The following is a 15,953-nucleotide window of genomic DNA, read 5'->3' as shown; positions in this document are numbered from 1 at the left end:
CTCGTGTGACGTGTTAATTCATGGATGGTTTGCGGCCATGCAATGTTTGAACATGCATGCATTGTGCCAAAAAAATAGTTTACAACTTGTATTTCTTTTTATTTTTTCTCTCAATAAATTGAATTCGATATATATAAGTTTGTACTTGATTAATTATATATCTGTTAGGTTTGAATTAAAATAAAATGTTTCATGCCTTGCATGACTGTGGTAGATGGATTGGTGCATATGCCTTAGGAACTTACTAGTTTACAAGCTAAGCTGTGCAATTTCTAGCTACTTCATGAAAGTAAGGTCTACCAATTGCCAACAGAAGTTTGCTATTCTACTAGTTGCTAATTGGTTTTGTAGTAACGTTAATTTTCATTATGATATTGGAGTTTGTTTACCCTAGCTCAATGGCCATATGTGCTTTGTCTACATGTTAGGTTTTAAAGTTTCGTCACACGTGAAGGAGTATTAAGGATGTGAAGAATTATACCAGTTCATTGTTGCCGATGAATTTTAGAGTATAATCTACACATGGGTCCATCAGAAACGATAAACATGAGTTTACATAACGCCAAACAAAAACATGTGCATATATAGCAGTCACAATCTGGTAGGGAAAAACAATGGCAAAATTACCATTTTTCTATGAAGTCGTCATGAACTTTATTTTCAAAATTGATGTGGGGCTAGTCCCCGAAAATGCTCATTAAAGTTGGGGTTAAAAATCTTTCTTGCTGAAACTTTACTTGTAGGATTGTACCATTTAGAGAAAGAGATAATCCGCATAATGTCTGTAGGCCTTCCCTTTAAATAACATTGTATGAATTTTATTCAAGATCTGTATAGGAACTCTTGAGGATCCAATAATTTTTGCAAATTTTAAGTAACATGAAAATAAACGCGTTTGGTTTAATCGTTATGATGAGTCTAATGACTGGTGAGGTCTAATCTTTTTTTTTTTTTTCTATTTCCGGAAAAGGGGCTAACATATATGTATATTTGATATTTAAAGAATGGTAGGTTTTATGTTTTTGGTATGTAAAGAATATTTGTGGTTGGTCAACATAGCTGCATGAAAAAAACAAGACAAACTAAATCCATTATATTTGTTTGAAAAAATAAAATCCATTATATTTGGTAAACATAAACTTAATAGAAATTAATATATTTTGGGTGAGTGAGAGCATTGATCGAAGATTCAAAAGTTCTAATGTAGGCGTTGGGGGCTGTGAGATAGAAATGTTGTGAAAATGTATGTTTCCATGTGAATGTCTGCCAACAAACATTCACGTCGTTGAGTCCATCTCTCTCGGTGTCTTGGTCCCGGTTAGGGTTTCACATCCCTTTCAATTTCTCTCTCTTTCTAAAACCCTAACCTTAGTTAACCTCTCTCCCCAATTAATGGCTTTCAAATTAATCTCTAATTTAATATTCGTTTTCAATAATTAATCCTTTTTTTTTCTTCTTCTCTTACTAGTTTTTGCTTATACCAATACACACAGTGCAGCAGAAGATAGAAATTGAAGAGTCAAACCAGAACGTGAGAACTACACAACTGCATGGCTTTTGCCAACCTACATATGTGCAAATATATATCATACAATTCACGAGCCTAGGCGGTGGTCAACTAGAGAAGAATCTATTCCCTCCAATTTGACCTAGTTGCCCTTGCTAATCACATTCAAATCTGTCACGCTTCATGGCTATAATCGTCGTAATTTCACATACGAAATTGCTAATTTGCCTAGTTGGGGATATCCAGATTCTAGTTATTTTAAGTCTGAATTTGTTTTATGATTGTTAATTGTGATGATAATATTATTTTAATGGCGAAGCATGTGGAACCATTCTACCTTAAGGCTACCATCCTTGAACCAATATAAATATGCAGTTTCAGTTCTTTGGCTTGAACACTACTAAGCTCCCTTTTGTTACAACTTTTCAGTAGTAAGAAAGAGCTTTCCAGCTTTTCTTAATCACGCAGTTCTTCAGAGGGAAACATTTCTTTTTTGGGGTTGTTCTTTTTAGGGTAAAATATGGGATCGGGCTCTTCCCCGTGTGCTTCTTGCAAGTTGTTGAGGCGCCGGTGCGCCAAAGACTGCATCTTTGCCCCTTACTTCCCTTCTGATGACCCTCATAAGTTTGCCATTGTTCACAAGGTCTTTGGTGCTAGCAATGTCAGCAAAATGTTGCAGGTTTCTTACTCTCTCTAAACTTGAATTTCCACACCCCCTTTTTCTCCCCCTGCAGACCCCTGTTTATTTATGGTTTTTGAATTGAATAAATTAAATGAGACTTAGTAGATATAAATAAACATGAAAGCTCACAAATGAAAAAGGTTGTGAGAAAACGCTATTTGCACTCGCTTCATGCACTTTTATGGAAGGGTACTGCAAACAAGACCATCACAATTAATTGATGGCATGTTATTTGCTCTCATCCATAGAAGTGCAAGCATCCCCTTGATCAATGCTTATACTTCTTATTTGTTGCATATTTCTGATATCGTTAAACTAGTGACAAGAGATGAGTTCAAACAAAGAACAATTACAAAATTAGGTTTTTTATGTGTCTAATAAGTTATGATTTCCTGTTCATTCAGGAGCTTCCCATTCATCAAAGAGGAGATGCTGTGAGCAGTTTGGTTTATGAAGCAAATGCAAGAGTGAGAGACCCGGTATACGGGTGCGTTGGGGCAATTTCTTTCCTGCAGAATCAAGTTTCTCAGCTGCAAATGCAGCTTGCAGTGGCTCAGGCAGAGATACTTTGCATCCAGATGCAACAGGAACCTGTAGCCTTACCAACCCAGATTGATCAACACCAACACCAACACCATCATCAAGATCATGACCAGAAGTCCCTTCTTTTATCCAACAGTGACATCAATAGCATTCCACATCAATACTTCAGCAGCTTTGCTTCTCCTAGCAATGTAATCCAAGACCCTCTTAAAAGAGAGTCTCTTTGGACTTGATCATTTGCTTATCATCATTAATCAAAGTACTGCCAATCCATCTTTCCAATACAATTTCCTTTATCTTTGTTTGATCATTCAATTAGTACTACTCTATTTGTGTGTGATCCGCATGTGCACGCAGGCATCGGTTTCATTTTGTGCACGTACGTATGAGAGAGAGAGAGAGAGAGAGAGAGAATTTTGTATATGGAATTTTGGGTCAACCCATGCATGTGGGAGATGGAGTAAAGTAGGGATTACAAGGCTTCTTTTTCTTATTGTAGACGTCATTGTAGAATGTAAAGCTATTAGCGCTCTTTGACTAGTATTTCCTTCTTTTAGTTTTTTCACCATAATATTTGTTGACACGCTAAATGACTCACTGGGGTTCAACCTATTCCTCCTACCCCAATGTACAGTAATATAGCTGCTATAACAAGTGTGTCAAGCACTCCCAATATTTTCTCCAAACAACAAAAAAAAAAAAAACCTACATATGAACCAATGTATTAAAAGGTGGGGGCGTGGCCGAGGCGTCCAATGGATAGTCCAGCCTAGGCACAAGGTGAAACCTCACGGAACCTAAAATTTTAATATTATATATATATATATATATATAAGTATATTTATAACAATATAATACCTTGTAAAAACAAATATAACTATAACTAAATCAAAGATAATATCATCTTCTTTATTACTAAGTCTAGTTGTACTTGGAAACAATGTCATATAGTCTCAAAATGTTATAATTATTTATTTTATTGTAAGCAATTATAGAGAACTTCAAGGAAAATAAGGATGAATGGAGTAGTTATAGGGTATTTAAAAAGATATAAAGCAATAATTATGGGAATTTCAAGGAAAATAAAGGGTTGAGTGAAGTATTTACAGGGTATTTAAAATGAAATAAAGGCTGAGTGGATCAATTATTATGGAAATTTGTGGAGTATTTGGAGAGAGAAAGTCTCTCATTCTTCTTCATTGAAACTAGAACAACAAAAAACATTTCAGAAAACCTTGATTTTGAAGAAAAAAAAGGCCAGATGAACTCCTCGGACGCCCTGAGGCGCGCCTTCGCCACCCAGACACGCTCCGGTGAAGCCTTCCGCCCACTCCCTCAAAACAGAGGTGGGAACACTGACGCCCAACCTCAGAGGCCGCCTAGGCTCGCCCTGAGGCGAGCCTTTTAAAACACTGATATGAACCAAGAAAGCCAAAGATGAAACCAGTGGTTAGAGAGATAACCAGATTTCTCTTTAAGAGATTAAATTTCTTGGAACTATGGGGTTTTTGGAGATAGTTTATGCACATTAATTAGAGAAACAAGACCATAATATTGAATGGATCCCACATTGATGCATTTTTATAATGAAACTCATAATCTTTGGCCTCCATTTCCGACTTTATTGATGACATATAAGTAAGTTGCACTATTTCCCATATTGTCAATTGATTTTATGGTAGAACTTCTATTAGATATTCAGAGAGACGGACACTGGGCCAATTCTAACCACACTTATACTATCCTAACTTAACCACATATTGCTAAGTGTTGTGTTTTATTATAAAAGACCTTGATGTTATTAATTATGAGTGAAACCGTACACTTATATATTGTATTTTATTTTTCTTAATTTCTTGATGTGAGACATTTATTCAACAACCTCAACTTCTTCATGGTATCTGTTGACACTAAAGACTACCAAACCTACGTGGCACGCATGTTGAATAGCTAATGAGCTAACTACGTCATTCAGTTGAATAGGGCATGCCAACTTGGCGACCGAGCTTGGCCAGTGAGTAAATGAATGTGGTGGCAGTGATGTTGAATGTGCTGCTGACTTCTTATCTAAGCGATTGCGGCCAAGGAAGAAACTTCTCTCGGCCTTTGGGTTCTAAAACCTGAAGACATGGCTACTAGTTATTGCTAAGTTAACGAATCGTCTGCACCGAGCTCGGCTGCTTAGATTATATTTGTAAAAATGTGCTGAATTGGTACCAGACTGTATGGACACAAATACTCAATAGAGATAAGTGTCTTTATCGTAAATGTGGTTCGGCTGGCAGAATGCCGGTCTCTAAAATGCACTTGTGAATCCAATCATAAAATAAATTTGGCTTTCAATAGCCGAACAACGTAACCTAATGACACTTCGCTTTGCTAAGAAAGCTAACGAGGTGACCTTTTCAAACAAGGACTCAAAGATTCCTTGCTAATAGAAACTTGGATAGGTAGTCAAATGAACTTAGGGTAGAGCTGTTTCTACAAACTAAAAGATGCTCCTCACTCACCTGACTCTACAGCTCCAGAATTGTTTATACAAAATGAGAGATGTTGCCAATTGTCAATCAGATAGCTGTTTCTACAAATTGAGAGATATGCTTGACAAAGTTAAGAATGTCAGTTGTTTTCTCAAAGATGAAAGGGTTTCATGTATAGCGAGAAATTATGCATGGCATATTTGTTTGTTAATTTGAAGATGCCTTGAATGTTACAGACCGTCTTCTATTTATAGAAGTGATTTTCTGCAGATCATTCTGAAGTAAAGTCTCATCTGGATTGTACTTTATCAACACCAATCCGTTATGATCCTTGTATGAACCTCGACCAATCCTACCAGACTTAGGACTCTGAACCCAGTCCTTTTAATGTATTTAATTCATTCATGACCCTTATCAACTTTGAACCTAGATTCCTGGAATATTACGAATCCTAATAAAGCAGATCCCAATCCCGAAGACTCCTACTTGTTTCAGGACTCAGCTGAATCCAATCCTAACTCTTAAAGAATTCAACATTGTCTAGAATTCGGTTAACTCACCTTGGGCTAGACTTCTATCTAAAAAACTATCATGTATACTCAAGGCTTTTCACTTTGGGTCGAGCACAAAGTCACACTCGGCCTAAGCCCACTATTTCGAGTCTAAACAGTATAATAGCAGGTTGTCCCAGGTGCGAAGCCAAATGGCCACAAGTGCTCTACGTGTCTCAATTTGTTTTGTCCACGTGTTAAGCTTGATAATTTGCCATAAATGAAGGAGTGTGTTGAGAATGAATCTGACATTGATAGGAGAATGGACCTTACATGAACATATTAGTATGTTAAGCTACTTCTCATATCATCAATTGATCTTATAGTGAAACCCTAACTTCTTCACATGTGGGTACAAGCAAAGAGGCCTTTTGTTCTAGAGCATTAATCAGATTTCGAGGAAATTTTGTTGGGGTAAAATAAAAAAGCGAACGGTGCACGGTGCATCCTCTTTTATGCAGATGCCTTTTGTTTTGGTCTCCCGTACTCCTCGTCTCATTAGTACTCAAATTCATGTTTTATACAACTATGTTCCATTTTATGTTTTTTTTTTGTTGGTCTCAAGCTTTCCCTTTTTATCGTCTTTGGCCATTTTCTATCTTAATGCTTGAAAAGGTTTGCAGCTCAATCGATTAAGAACATCACTTTTCTACATGAGATTCTAAGTTTAATTTCCACTTCGCTTAATAATATTACTTGTATTAAAAAAATAGATTGCTTGCATTGTGGGTAATGTTAGATTTGATCTAATGTTTTAACATCTCTATTAAGTAATACAGTTAGAAATATAGTTAGTAAGTTTGTTAGTATTTGGTTAAAGTAGTTAGGATTTCTCTTATAAAAACAGAGTGTGTAATATTCATTTGGTTATTTAATACAAATCCTATTTCTCTCTCTAAACTCTCTCTCTCTCTCTCTAATATCTCTGTGTTCATCCATCCTTTCTTCTTGATTTTCCCTTCAATTCCCAAACATTGTAATGTAGTTAACAATCTCTTCTATTAAAGATTTTATCTAACGTTGATCACTTCTTATATATTCTTTTTTTTTTGGGGTACGATCTTTTTTTTTTTTTTGAAGTGGAGATGAGTAGACTGTAGTACTAAGTGACAATAAAATTTCTTTTTTATTTTTTAAACTTAAAAAAAATTGCACAAAAGATTCTCCGTGGAACTTTAAACATATCAAAATTAATTTCAAGTATAATTGCAGTGAAAATATTTAATTTCACTCGTATCAAAGAGTTTTTCTTTTTATAGCATAATCAATTGTATATCATTTTAACGAGATTTGTAAACATAAGAAAACAGTGAAGAAACAACAGAAATTTCATCAGATTTTGTTTCTAATTTAGGATGTAACGGCCACTTAGTACTATGGTCATTGGTATTCCTCCTCATTTGTAAAAGAGAAGTCTTAGGTTCGATTCTCATCAAAGGCGAATTTGAACCACATTATTGCTAGCCCATTATGAAGCTTAGCCCATCCCCCATCACTTAGTGTAGATAATATTTTTTGTTAAAAAAAGTTAGTATTTAACCGACTTTCAAATTCTAATTATGTTACCATGAGGTATATAAGTGAAGAGTGTTGAAATTTTACCATAAAATATACTGTTTAGATGAATCTTTGATCGGTTGAAGAAAGTTGAAGCCATGCATACGATACTAGTTAACCAAACTATTCATCAGAATTATGTGATCGATGACTCCTAAATTTCAAAGCCTTGATGGAGTCTTGACTAAGCAAATATTATGTTGACAAGTGATATATTCTGTTTTTGCGTTCCAAATCTCGACTGATCAGAGTGCATGGTGCCTCAAACGAGCATGTTTCGAAACCCCCTACAAATTAATACAGCTTGCAGCTGCTTGCTCTAACGTGTTCACATGAGGAGCTACAATCTCCAAAGAAGTACGCTGTTCTCTTCAAATATTTAATACAAAACAAATATTGTTTTTTTTAGACGAAAACAAATGTTATTTAGACCACAATGATCAGTATATTTTAATTAAGAATAATAATATTTATGACTTGAAATTGTATTATATCAAACACCAATCTATGGTCGCCTAATGAACTGTCGAGGCAACACGCCTTGGAATGTATGGGCGATGGCTGTATGCGTGTGTTGACATAGAAAACACCTTTTTTCCTCTATGGAATATTAAAATTTCTGAAGTACAGTGAAAGTTGGCTTCGTATTGATTCACATGAGTGGACTGGAAGTTTACGAGGAAACCAGCTAAACACGGTTGATTAGAAACTGATGCAAAGTTGACAGGTAATTAAATACCCTGAATCTGAATTGCACATCTTGGCAGACATTATCATGATACAGTGATCCACATTCACAATATGTGTATACAAAAACAATATATACATATATAGGAAGAGAAGGGATTCATTTTTTTTATTTTTTATTTTTTATAAAAAGGGGATAGTTGTGAGGCCACACCACATCGAACTTTAACTAACCGAACCATCTATTTACCAAGTTGCACCTCATAGATCATTATTCTTGCAAAATATTAGCCAAATCGGAAATATTTGAGGCATCTATTTGTGTTTAAAGAAATTGTCCAACATTTTTTTCTCTAAGAAATATTGAAATTTCATTGTGATAATTAAATAGGCAAATGGTTTCAGATTGAATTGATTTTTGCAATGATGGTCTATGAATTGAAACTTACAAAATAGACTGTTGGATCATTGAAGTTTGATGTGGAGTGGGTCCCACAACTAATCCCTATTTTTTGAAAAAAAAAATGGGGATCCCTTCCCTTAAAGGGCCTGTATAAACTCTTGCAAAGTTTCTTCTTTCACTGATGTGAGACTATTTCATCTTCACATTCTCACCCTCTCACGTGCGGCGAATTTTAAGCAAAACATGTGGACACCATGAATTGGGTAATGTGGAGCACCTGTGGCTGTTGGGGTTCACATGTCGGTTAACCTGCTCTGATACCATAAAGAAAGTTGAGACTCCACCATAAAACCAATCGTCAAGGGGAGTGGCACAACTTCTTATAAGTCCTTGCAATGTTTTTTCTTTCATTAGTGTGAGACTTTTTTACCTTCACACATCCTCACAGTTAGTCAATCAAACAAACATTTCTATATATGTTGCATTACAAGATCCAAATGTTTTCTAAAATAAGGTAACATGAGATAAATGTTTCAAAAATCTCACTCATACATTGTTCTCCATAAAACTTAAATCTTTTTTTTTTTGGTAAAAATAAAACTTAAATCTTTATCCACAAACCAGTCGTCAAGGGGAGTAGCCACAAAAATGCTTAAATCTCACTCACACATTTCTCTCCACAAACCCACAAAAATGCTTAAAAATTCTCAGCCACCCTAGGTTTCTGTTACATCACTTTCCAAAGTGGCTATGTGGGGGGGGGGGGGTGAAAACTCATTAGGATAGTACACAGATATGTTCAAATCAGATTGTAAAATTGAAATATGTTCAATAACATACTTATTTAATAGACTGAATATCAGATTGTGTGATTGAAATATGTTCAATAATATATTTAATTTAGTAGACTGAAACTATCATGCTCTTGATACTCGAATACTACAAGAGCCTTGTCTTCCTCTCTCTAACTTCTATAGATAGCACAACTCAATATGTGGTTCTCAAATACCTTGAAGCCCGAACTGTTACAACGACCTAGTTATCTCCCGCGTAAGGTACTAAATTGTGATAGACATGCATGATAACTGCAAATAATAAGATGATTTAAAATATCAAACTAATTTAGGAGAATCACAAAAAAAAAAGAAAAAAAAAAAGAAAGATCACAGAAATGTTTTTCACCCGAAAGCACTAAGCTCACACCCTCTGTGTATCTATATCAATTATTCTAGTCAAGAACATTGTCTCACAGCAGCCCAAAAGTCTTTGTTACATATATCACACACTAAATATCTAAGGCAATATGGCTAAGAGATGATGGGCTTGAACGTCGAAGCCTTCATTGATCAAATATCTAAATTATTGCTTTTATCAACCCTTTTAGGTCACGTGCTTCTTGATGCAACAATTCAACAAGTCTTTCATTTGGTCCCCAACTCCTCTTTTCATGGAGTAAAAAGGCATGTAATCGTAGGGTCCTCTTTAGCCTTTGTCAGTTTTCCTAGCTGGAGTCTTTCAACTGATATATATTCAGGCCTTGAACCAACCAATGGCTAGAAGATAAGATGCCACATAGGATAAACATACCATACATACAAATTCCCACTTACATCTTTATTCTCACATCTCTCATCATCTGTTACATTCAAATTTGGGTAGTAGAAAGAGAGTGGACAAAGATAAGATGAGGTACCATTCTTTCTTAAGAAGCCCAAAGAAGGAAGAGCAACAAGTGCCGGACTGTACCCATAATTCTGGTGAAGAATTCTCTGACACTACTAATACAAAATTAGATTGTGTTTACACCAATGGAGACAATGATCATGAGGTTGATATCATGGATGATTGGGAGCGAATTTTGGGAATCGAAGAGGAAGAAGATGGAAAATTGCCGAGCGATAACATGTACAGCGGGCACAAGCTCAATTGGGATTTTATGGATTGGGATGAGTTTCCCAATGGAGAAGAAGAAGGGGAGGAGATAGAGCAAAAGGTTTATCAAGGCACTAATAAGTGCTTTTTTGAAGAGGAGAGCTACTACAAAAAAAAAGTAGTAAAGAGTGAGAGTGTAGGGTTTTGGGATGATGATGATGAGAAGAAGGTGCAACTGAATTTGAATTTGAATTATCAAGAGGTTTTGGATGCTTGGTCGGATCGTGGTTCTCTTTGGGCAGATGATTGTTCACTTTCTTCCATGGCTAGCAATGGCAATTATGTTAGTGCTTGACTAACTTTATTATATATTATCATCCTTTTAGTATTTTCTGACCTTGTTTCATAGTTCTTATTTCCCCAATTTTAAATAAAATGGATCTCATTGATATAACATGCATTTCTTCTGCATTCTTTCTTCTTTGTTTCAAAAGAGATTCGCTATTCACACTCTCTGTTGTTCTTTTCGCTTCCGTAAAGAAGAGTAAATAACACTCGTCATAAAAATGAGCACATAGCGCTTCCCTTTTCAAAATGCTTGAGGTGTGGAAACCCCTTTTAAATGCTCTACAATTTAGTTTTCTATTTTTAGGTGAATGAGATTTAGTTTGTTGTTTGTAGTATGTAAATTATTGTATTGATTTATTTTTTTCCCCACAGGATCACACTATCAATTGAGATTGGTTTTAAGTACCAAACTCCACAGATTGTAATAAATCAAGTGGGTTTTGCATATATCATGAGCCTCTTAATTAACCAGAATGTTATATTAATCTTAATTATGTTAATTAATTGTGTATGATCATCAGATGGGCGAGGTGCCGGTAATGGAAGAAGACAAGACAAGAAGAGAGGCAAGTGTTCTAAGGTACAAGGAGAAACGCCAGTCTAGGCTCTTCTCCAAAAAGATAAGGTACCAAGTCCGCAAGCTCAATGCAGATAAAAGACCTAGACTCAAGGTTTTTGTCTTCCTCCCTATATCTCTCTCGTTTTTTTCCCTAGCTAATTAATATTCTGAAAGTTTGAAATTAATTTTTTGTTATATTTCTTTGGTGTTGCAGGGTCGATTTGTGAAGAGGGTTTGATTTGCGACGTGAAGATATCAACTCAACAAAAAGAGAGGACGAAATATCTCAACAAATATCTCACTCAAATATCCGTGGACTTAATCTTTTGCGTATGTTTGTGTTTGTCGCTTGAAAATATCTCTAATTTAACTACATGGAAAACAAAAATTGAATATATCTATTATTTTAGGGAGTTGATTAATTCCAAAAACTATCTGTTTCTGGGGTCTACTTATCATGAAATTGTATGGTTTCGATATAGTTTGATTCATAGCTATATGGTATATATAGCATGGTCTTTTCCTGGTATTTAGTGATGGGAACTGGACCGCATGATCACGAGCTCGATCAATCATGGGAATTGGACTGCATGATCACAAGCTCGATCAATCACATTGACTATCATATATTCATTCAAGGGGTTAATTTCAGTGGATTGTCAAATGTGTAATTATTGGAGATGGTGGGATCAATATTGGTCATATAAATAGTGGTCCTCAAGGGCCATTTTCTTTTGTTCTTTATGGGATTTTTGTTTACGTTGTGTCATTTTCTTTAATACGCCAATGCCAATGCCAGAGAGCAAATGCTATAATTAAAAGATTTTAAACTTTGGTTGCTGAAATAGAAAAACAACCTAAATGATAGGGCGAAATAATGGAAATGTCTAAAGTACTCGGGTATAAATATATTATTGAGATGTGTATATTGTTGAAACGGTGTCTATAAGAACGATATTGTTGATATTTTGAATATCTCACACAATAATATTGATATTGTTGATAATAGCTATAAATAGTTGTCAATACGAAATTGTTATGTTGTTGATATAACGTGAATAATCTCCCTTCAGTTTATAACACTATGTCATCTTCATCTTCATCCCCATGAATTTCTCAAATACCTCGCAGCTTTTACTATCAAGAACAATCAAGTTATTTTCTTAAACAAACTTGCTCAACCAAATCAAACACCCTCCAAACAACCCAATTCACAAAAAGCCTTTCAAATATAGTCAAAGCAAGAAGCCTTAGATCCAATAATCTACACGAGAGAAACAATTGCAAAACCGAAGATGAAGATTAAGATGAAAGAAGCTGCAAGTTGTAGAACAATGTTTAGATAAAATTAATTTTAGGGTTTTAATATATTTCTCTATATTCTTCTCTCATAGGAGGCAACACACATATATATACATACTCAATCCTTGTACTACAAGGAATATTAAAGACATAAAAAGAGAGTTATATCCAAATTAGGAAACACAATTACATTCCTATTATATTATTGTTGACTTACGCCAACACTTCCTCTCAAGTTGGTGCATATATATCATCTAGGCCCAACTTGTCAAGTGAGTCTTGAAATCTTCTTGCAGAAATTGCATGAGTTAGAATATCTGCCAACTGTTCTTTTGTCTTCACGAACGGAATGTTAACCAACTTAACATCCAACTTTTCTTTGATAAAATGTCTATCCACCTCAACATGTTTGGTCCTGTCATGCTGCACTGGATTGTTAGCTATCTCCCGTGCTGCTTGATTATCACAGTACAACAACATAGAACCTTTTGGTTTAAACCCTATCTCAGTGAGTAGAATCCGAAGCCATAGAAGCTCATAAATACCATGTGTCATTCCTCTGTACTCAGCCTCAACCGAAGACCTTGCCACCACATTTTGCTTCTTACTTCTCCATGTCACAAGATTACCAGCTACAAATGTGAAGTATCCCGATGTAGACCACCAATCAGTGATATTTTCAGCCCAATCTGCATTGGTATACCCTTTCACCTCCATATGCCCATGCTTTCTATACATCAACCATTTTCTTGGAGCTCATTTTAAGTAACTCAGAATCCGCATTACTGTTGTCATATGATCCTCACTATGAGCATGCATAAATTGACTCACTACACTTACTGTGTAAGCAATATCTGGCCTTGTAAGAGATAACTAGATCAACCGCCATACCAATCTTTGATACCTTTCCTTATTCACTGGGACTTGATCCTAATAAATTGCTAGATAATGATTCTGCACAATAGGTGTATCCACTGGTTTACACCCTAGCATACCAATTTCAGACAAAAGATCCAATACACACTTTCTCTGAGATAAGTATAATCCTTCCTGAGACCTAGCCACTTCAATTCCGAAAAAGTATTTAAGTCTTCCAAGATCTTTCATCTCAAACTCAGAAGACAAATGCTCTTGCAGACGTTTGATTTTCATTGTATCATCACCTGTGACAATCATATCATCTACATATATGATAAGCAGAGTTACCTTGCCATCCTTGCGTTTGATGAACAATGTATGATCTGCGTTTCCCTGTCGATACCCATACTTCTTCATTGCCTGGGTGAACCACTCAAACCACGTTTTTGGTGACTGTTTAAGGTCATACAATGCCTTCCAAAGTCTACACACTTTCCGATTGGAGTTTGCAATGTCATAACCTGGTGGAATATCCATGTACACCTTTTCCTCTAAATCACCATGCAGAAAAGCATTTTTAACATCAAATTGTCTCAGAGGCCAGTCATGGTTCGCAGTAAGAGATAATAAAACTCTAATGGTATTCATCTTTGCAACAGGAGCAAAAGTCTCCTGATAATCAACCTCAAAAGTTTTGGTAAAACCTTTCACCACAAGCCTCGCCTTATATCTATCAATTGTTCCATTAGCCTTATGTTTAATAGTGAACACCCACTTGCACCCCCACTGATTTCTTTCTTTTGGGAAGTGGGACCACACTCCATGTATTATTCTTTTGTAGTGCTTCCATTTCAACTTGTATTGCTTCTGTCCACTTCGAATCTTTCAAAGTTTCCTCCACTCTAGTGGGTTTCTATTTGCTGAACAAATGCACAGTATTTCGGTGAAAGTCGATAAGTAGAGACATAGTTTGAAATGGAATACCGCACATTTCCTTCTAGAGAGTACATGTCTGGTGGTTCAATATATAAGATGGTTCAATAATTTTCGAGTGAGTACTTACCTCTGGAATATCCGTTAGAGTATAAGGGAGTTTGTTATTGTCTTCTAACTCATTGGAACTATCACTTGAATTTAGGGCAATTATCACCCTTGAAGGCCCATTTAGACCAACACCACCATAATTTGGGCTGTAGACAGCAGCGTCAGCATGATACCCATCATTATTCTCGCTGGGTACAACATGCGGCCCACTTGGGCAAGAATTACACGGTCCTAGCCCATTCCCTCTGCCATAGTCAGCACGCCCATCAGGGCAATCACAATTAGCTTCATCTGGGCCAGTTTGGTCAGTAGCATATGGGCCGATTTGGTCTAAATTTCTCATTTGGGCTATTTACAGAAACAGTAGGCACAATATCAAACCAACCATAATCTTCACCTGAGGTTGTCTCCCTTTGATGAGTATGGCTAAAAGGAAAGATAATTCGTCTTCAGAGAAGGTAACATCCATGGTGACGTATATATATTGAGTGGATGAATGATAACATCTATAGCCTTTTTGTTGAGGATGAAAGCTAAGAAACACACACCGTACCACACATGGATCAAGCTTGCTTCTTTGATTTTTGTGAAGATGAACATATGCCACACAACCAAAAACCTGGGGTTCGAGGTGAAGAGTGGAAGGGAGCAAAACATGATCAGCAAGCACGACTAAGAGGGGTTCTAAAAGAGAGAACACGCGATGACATTCGGTTCATGATATAAATAGCATAAGTGACTGCATCAGCCCAATATGTCTTGGGTGCACAACTACCAATAAGAAAGGCACGAGTAATCTCAAGGATGTGCCGGTTTTTTCGTTCGGCAACTCCATTTTATTGTGGGGTTTGAGGACACATAGTTTCATGAAGAATGCCGTTTTCTGTAAAAAAAAAATGAGAAAGTTCCTAATTAAGATACTCACCACCGTTGTCTGACCGAAGCACTTTAACAGAGAGTGAATATTGAGTATAGACCATGTGATAAAATGCTTTGAATATGTCACCCACATCACTTTTATTTTTTATGAGGTACAACCAAGTCATCCTAGTGCAATCATCAACAAATGTTACCAACCAACGCACACCATGCTGAGTAGTAACCGGAGATGGCCCCCACACATCATAATGAATTAACTCAAACATAATTGTTCTTTTATGCAAACTTGGGGGATAAGAAGCTCGATGACTTTTGGCTAATGTGCAAATGTTACACTTTAACGAAGAATATGAAATATTACCAAATAATGACAGAAGTAATTTTCGCAAATAATCAAAGGAAGCATGACCAAGACGACGATGCCACAACTGAATAGTCTTCAACTTTCCACTATCACGACCTTGAACTTGATGAACACGACCTTGTGTAACATCATCAACATAGTACAACCCCCTCCTCTTAGTACCACGCCCAATGATCGCCTGAGTTCGGATATCTTAAAGTAAACAGAAAGATGGAAACATTTGCACAACACAGTCTAATTGATAGGTGACTTGTCCTACAAATAAAAAATGGCTAGAGAGTGTGGGAACAAGTAAGCAATTGTGTAAGGAGAGAGTA

General features: G+C 36.1%; 2 protein-coding genes across 2 annotated transcripts; both read left to right on the top strand.

Annotated features, from left to right (window-relative positions):
* Nucleotides 1–1,893: 1,893 nt before the first annotated feature.
* On the top strand, nt 1,894–3,042 carry LOC103447320 (LOB domain-containing protein 12). The gene is made up of 2 exons (XM_008386518.4): nt 1,894–2,186; nt 2,594–3,042. Exons 1-2 carry the CDS (start codon nt 2,028–2,030, stop codon nt 2,963–2,965), a joined length of 531 nt encoding a protein of 176 aa, XP_008384740.2. The 5' UTR covers nt 1,894–2,027; the 3' UTR covers nt 2,966–3,042.
* Nucleotides 3,043–9,753: 6,711 nt separating this feature from the next.
* Nucleotides 9,754–11,929, top strand: LOC103447319 (protein CHLOROPLAST IMPORT APPARATUS 2). Its single transcript, XM_008386517.4, has 3 exons — nt 9,754–10,625; nt 11,152–11,301; nt 11,404–11,929. The coding sequence occupies exons 1-3, from the start codon at nt 10,095–10,097 to the stop codon at nt 11,425–11,427; spliced, it is 705 nt and encodes a 234-aa protein (XP_008384739.1). The 5' UTR covers nt 9,754–10,094; the 3' UTR covers nt 11,428–11,929.
* The last annotated feature ends 4,024 nt before the right edge of the window (nt 11,930–15,953 follow it).

Source organism: Malus domestica, chromosome 11 (assembly GCF_042453785.1).
Source record: "Malus domestica chromosome 11, GDT2T_hap1".
NCBI classification, from domain to species: Eukaryota; Viridiplantae; Streptophyta; class Magnoliopsida; order Rosales; family Rosaceae; genus Malus; species Malus domestica.
Note: the sequence above shows the minus strand (reverse complement) of the source record. Positions and strands in the feature narration are given on the sequence as shown.

What these genes read in the sequence shown, in the direction of transcription:
- LOC103447320 (XM_008386518.4), top strand. Translation starts at nt 2,028, where the DNA reads ATGGGATCGGGCTCTTCCCCGTGTGCTTCTTGCAAGTTGTTGAGGCGC. An exon ending in ATGTCAGCAAAATGTTGCAG is followed by an intron (nt 2,187 to 2,593) that starts GTTTCTTACTCT and finishes CTGTTCATTCAG; the next exon opens with GAGCTTCCCATTCATCAAAG.
- LOC103447319 (XM_008386517.4), top strand. Translation starts at nt 10,095, where the DNA reads ATGAGGTACCATTCTTTCTTAAGAAGCCCAAAGAAGGAAGAGCAACAA. An exon ending in TGGCTAGCAATGGCAATTAT is followed by an intron (nt 10,626 to 11,151) that starts GTTAGTGCTTGA and finishes TATGATCATCAG; the next exon opens with ATGGGCGAGGTGCCGGTAAT. An exon ending in ATAAAAGACCTAGACTCAAG is followed by an intron (nt 11,302 to 11,403) that starts GTTTTTGTCTTC and finishes TTGGTGTTGCAG; the next exon opens with GGTCGATTTGTGAAGAGGGT.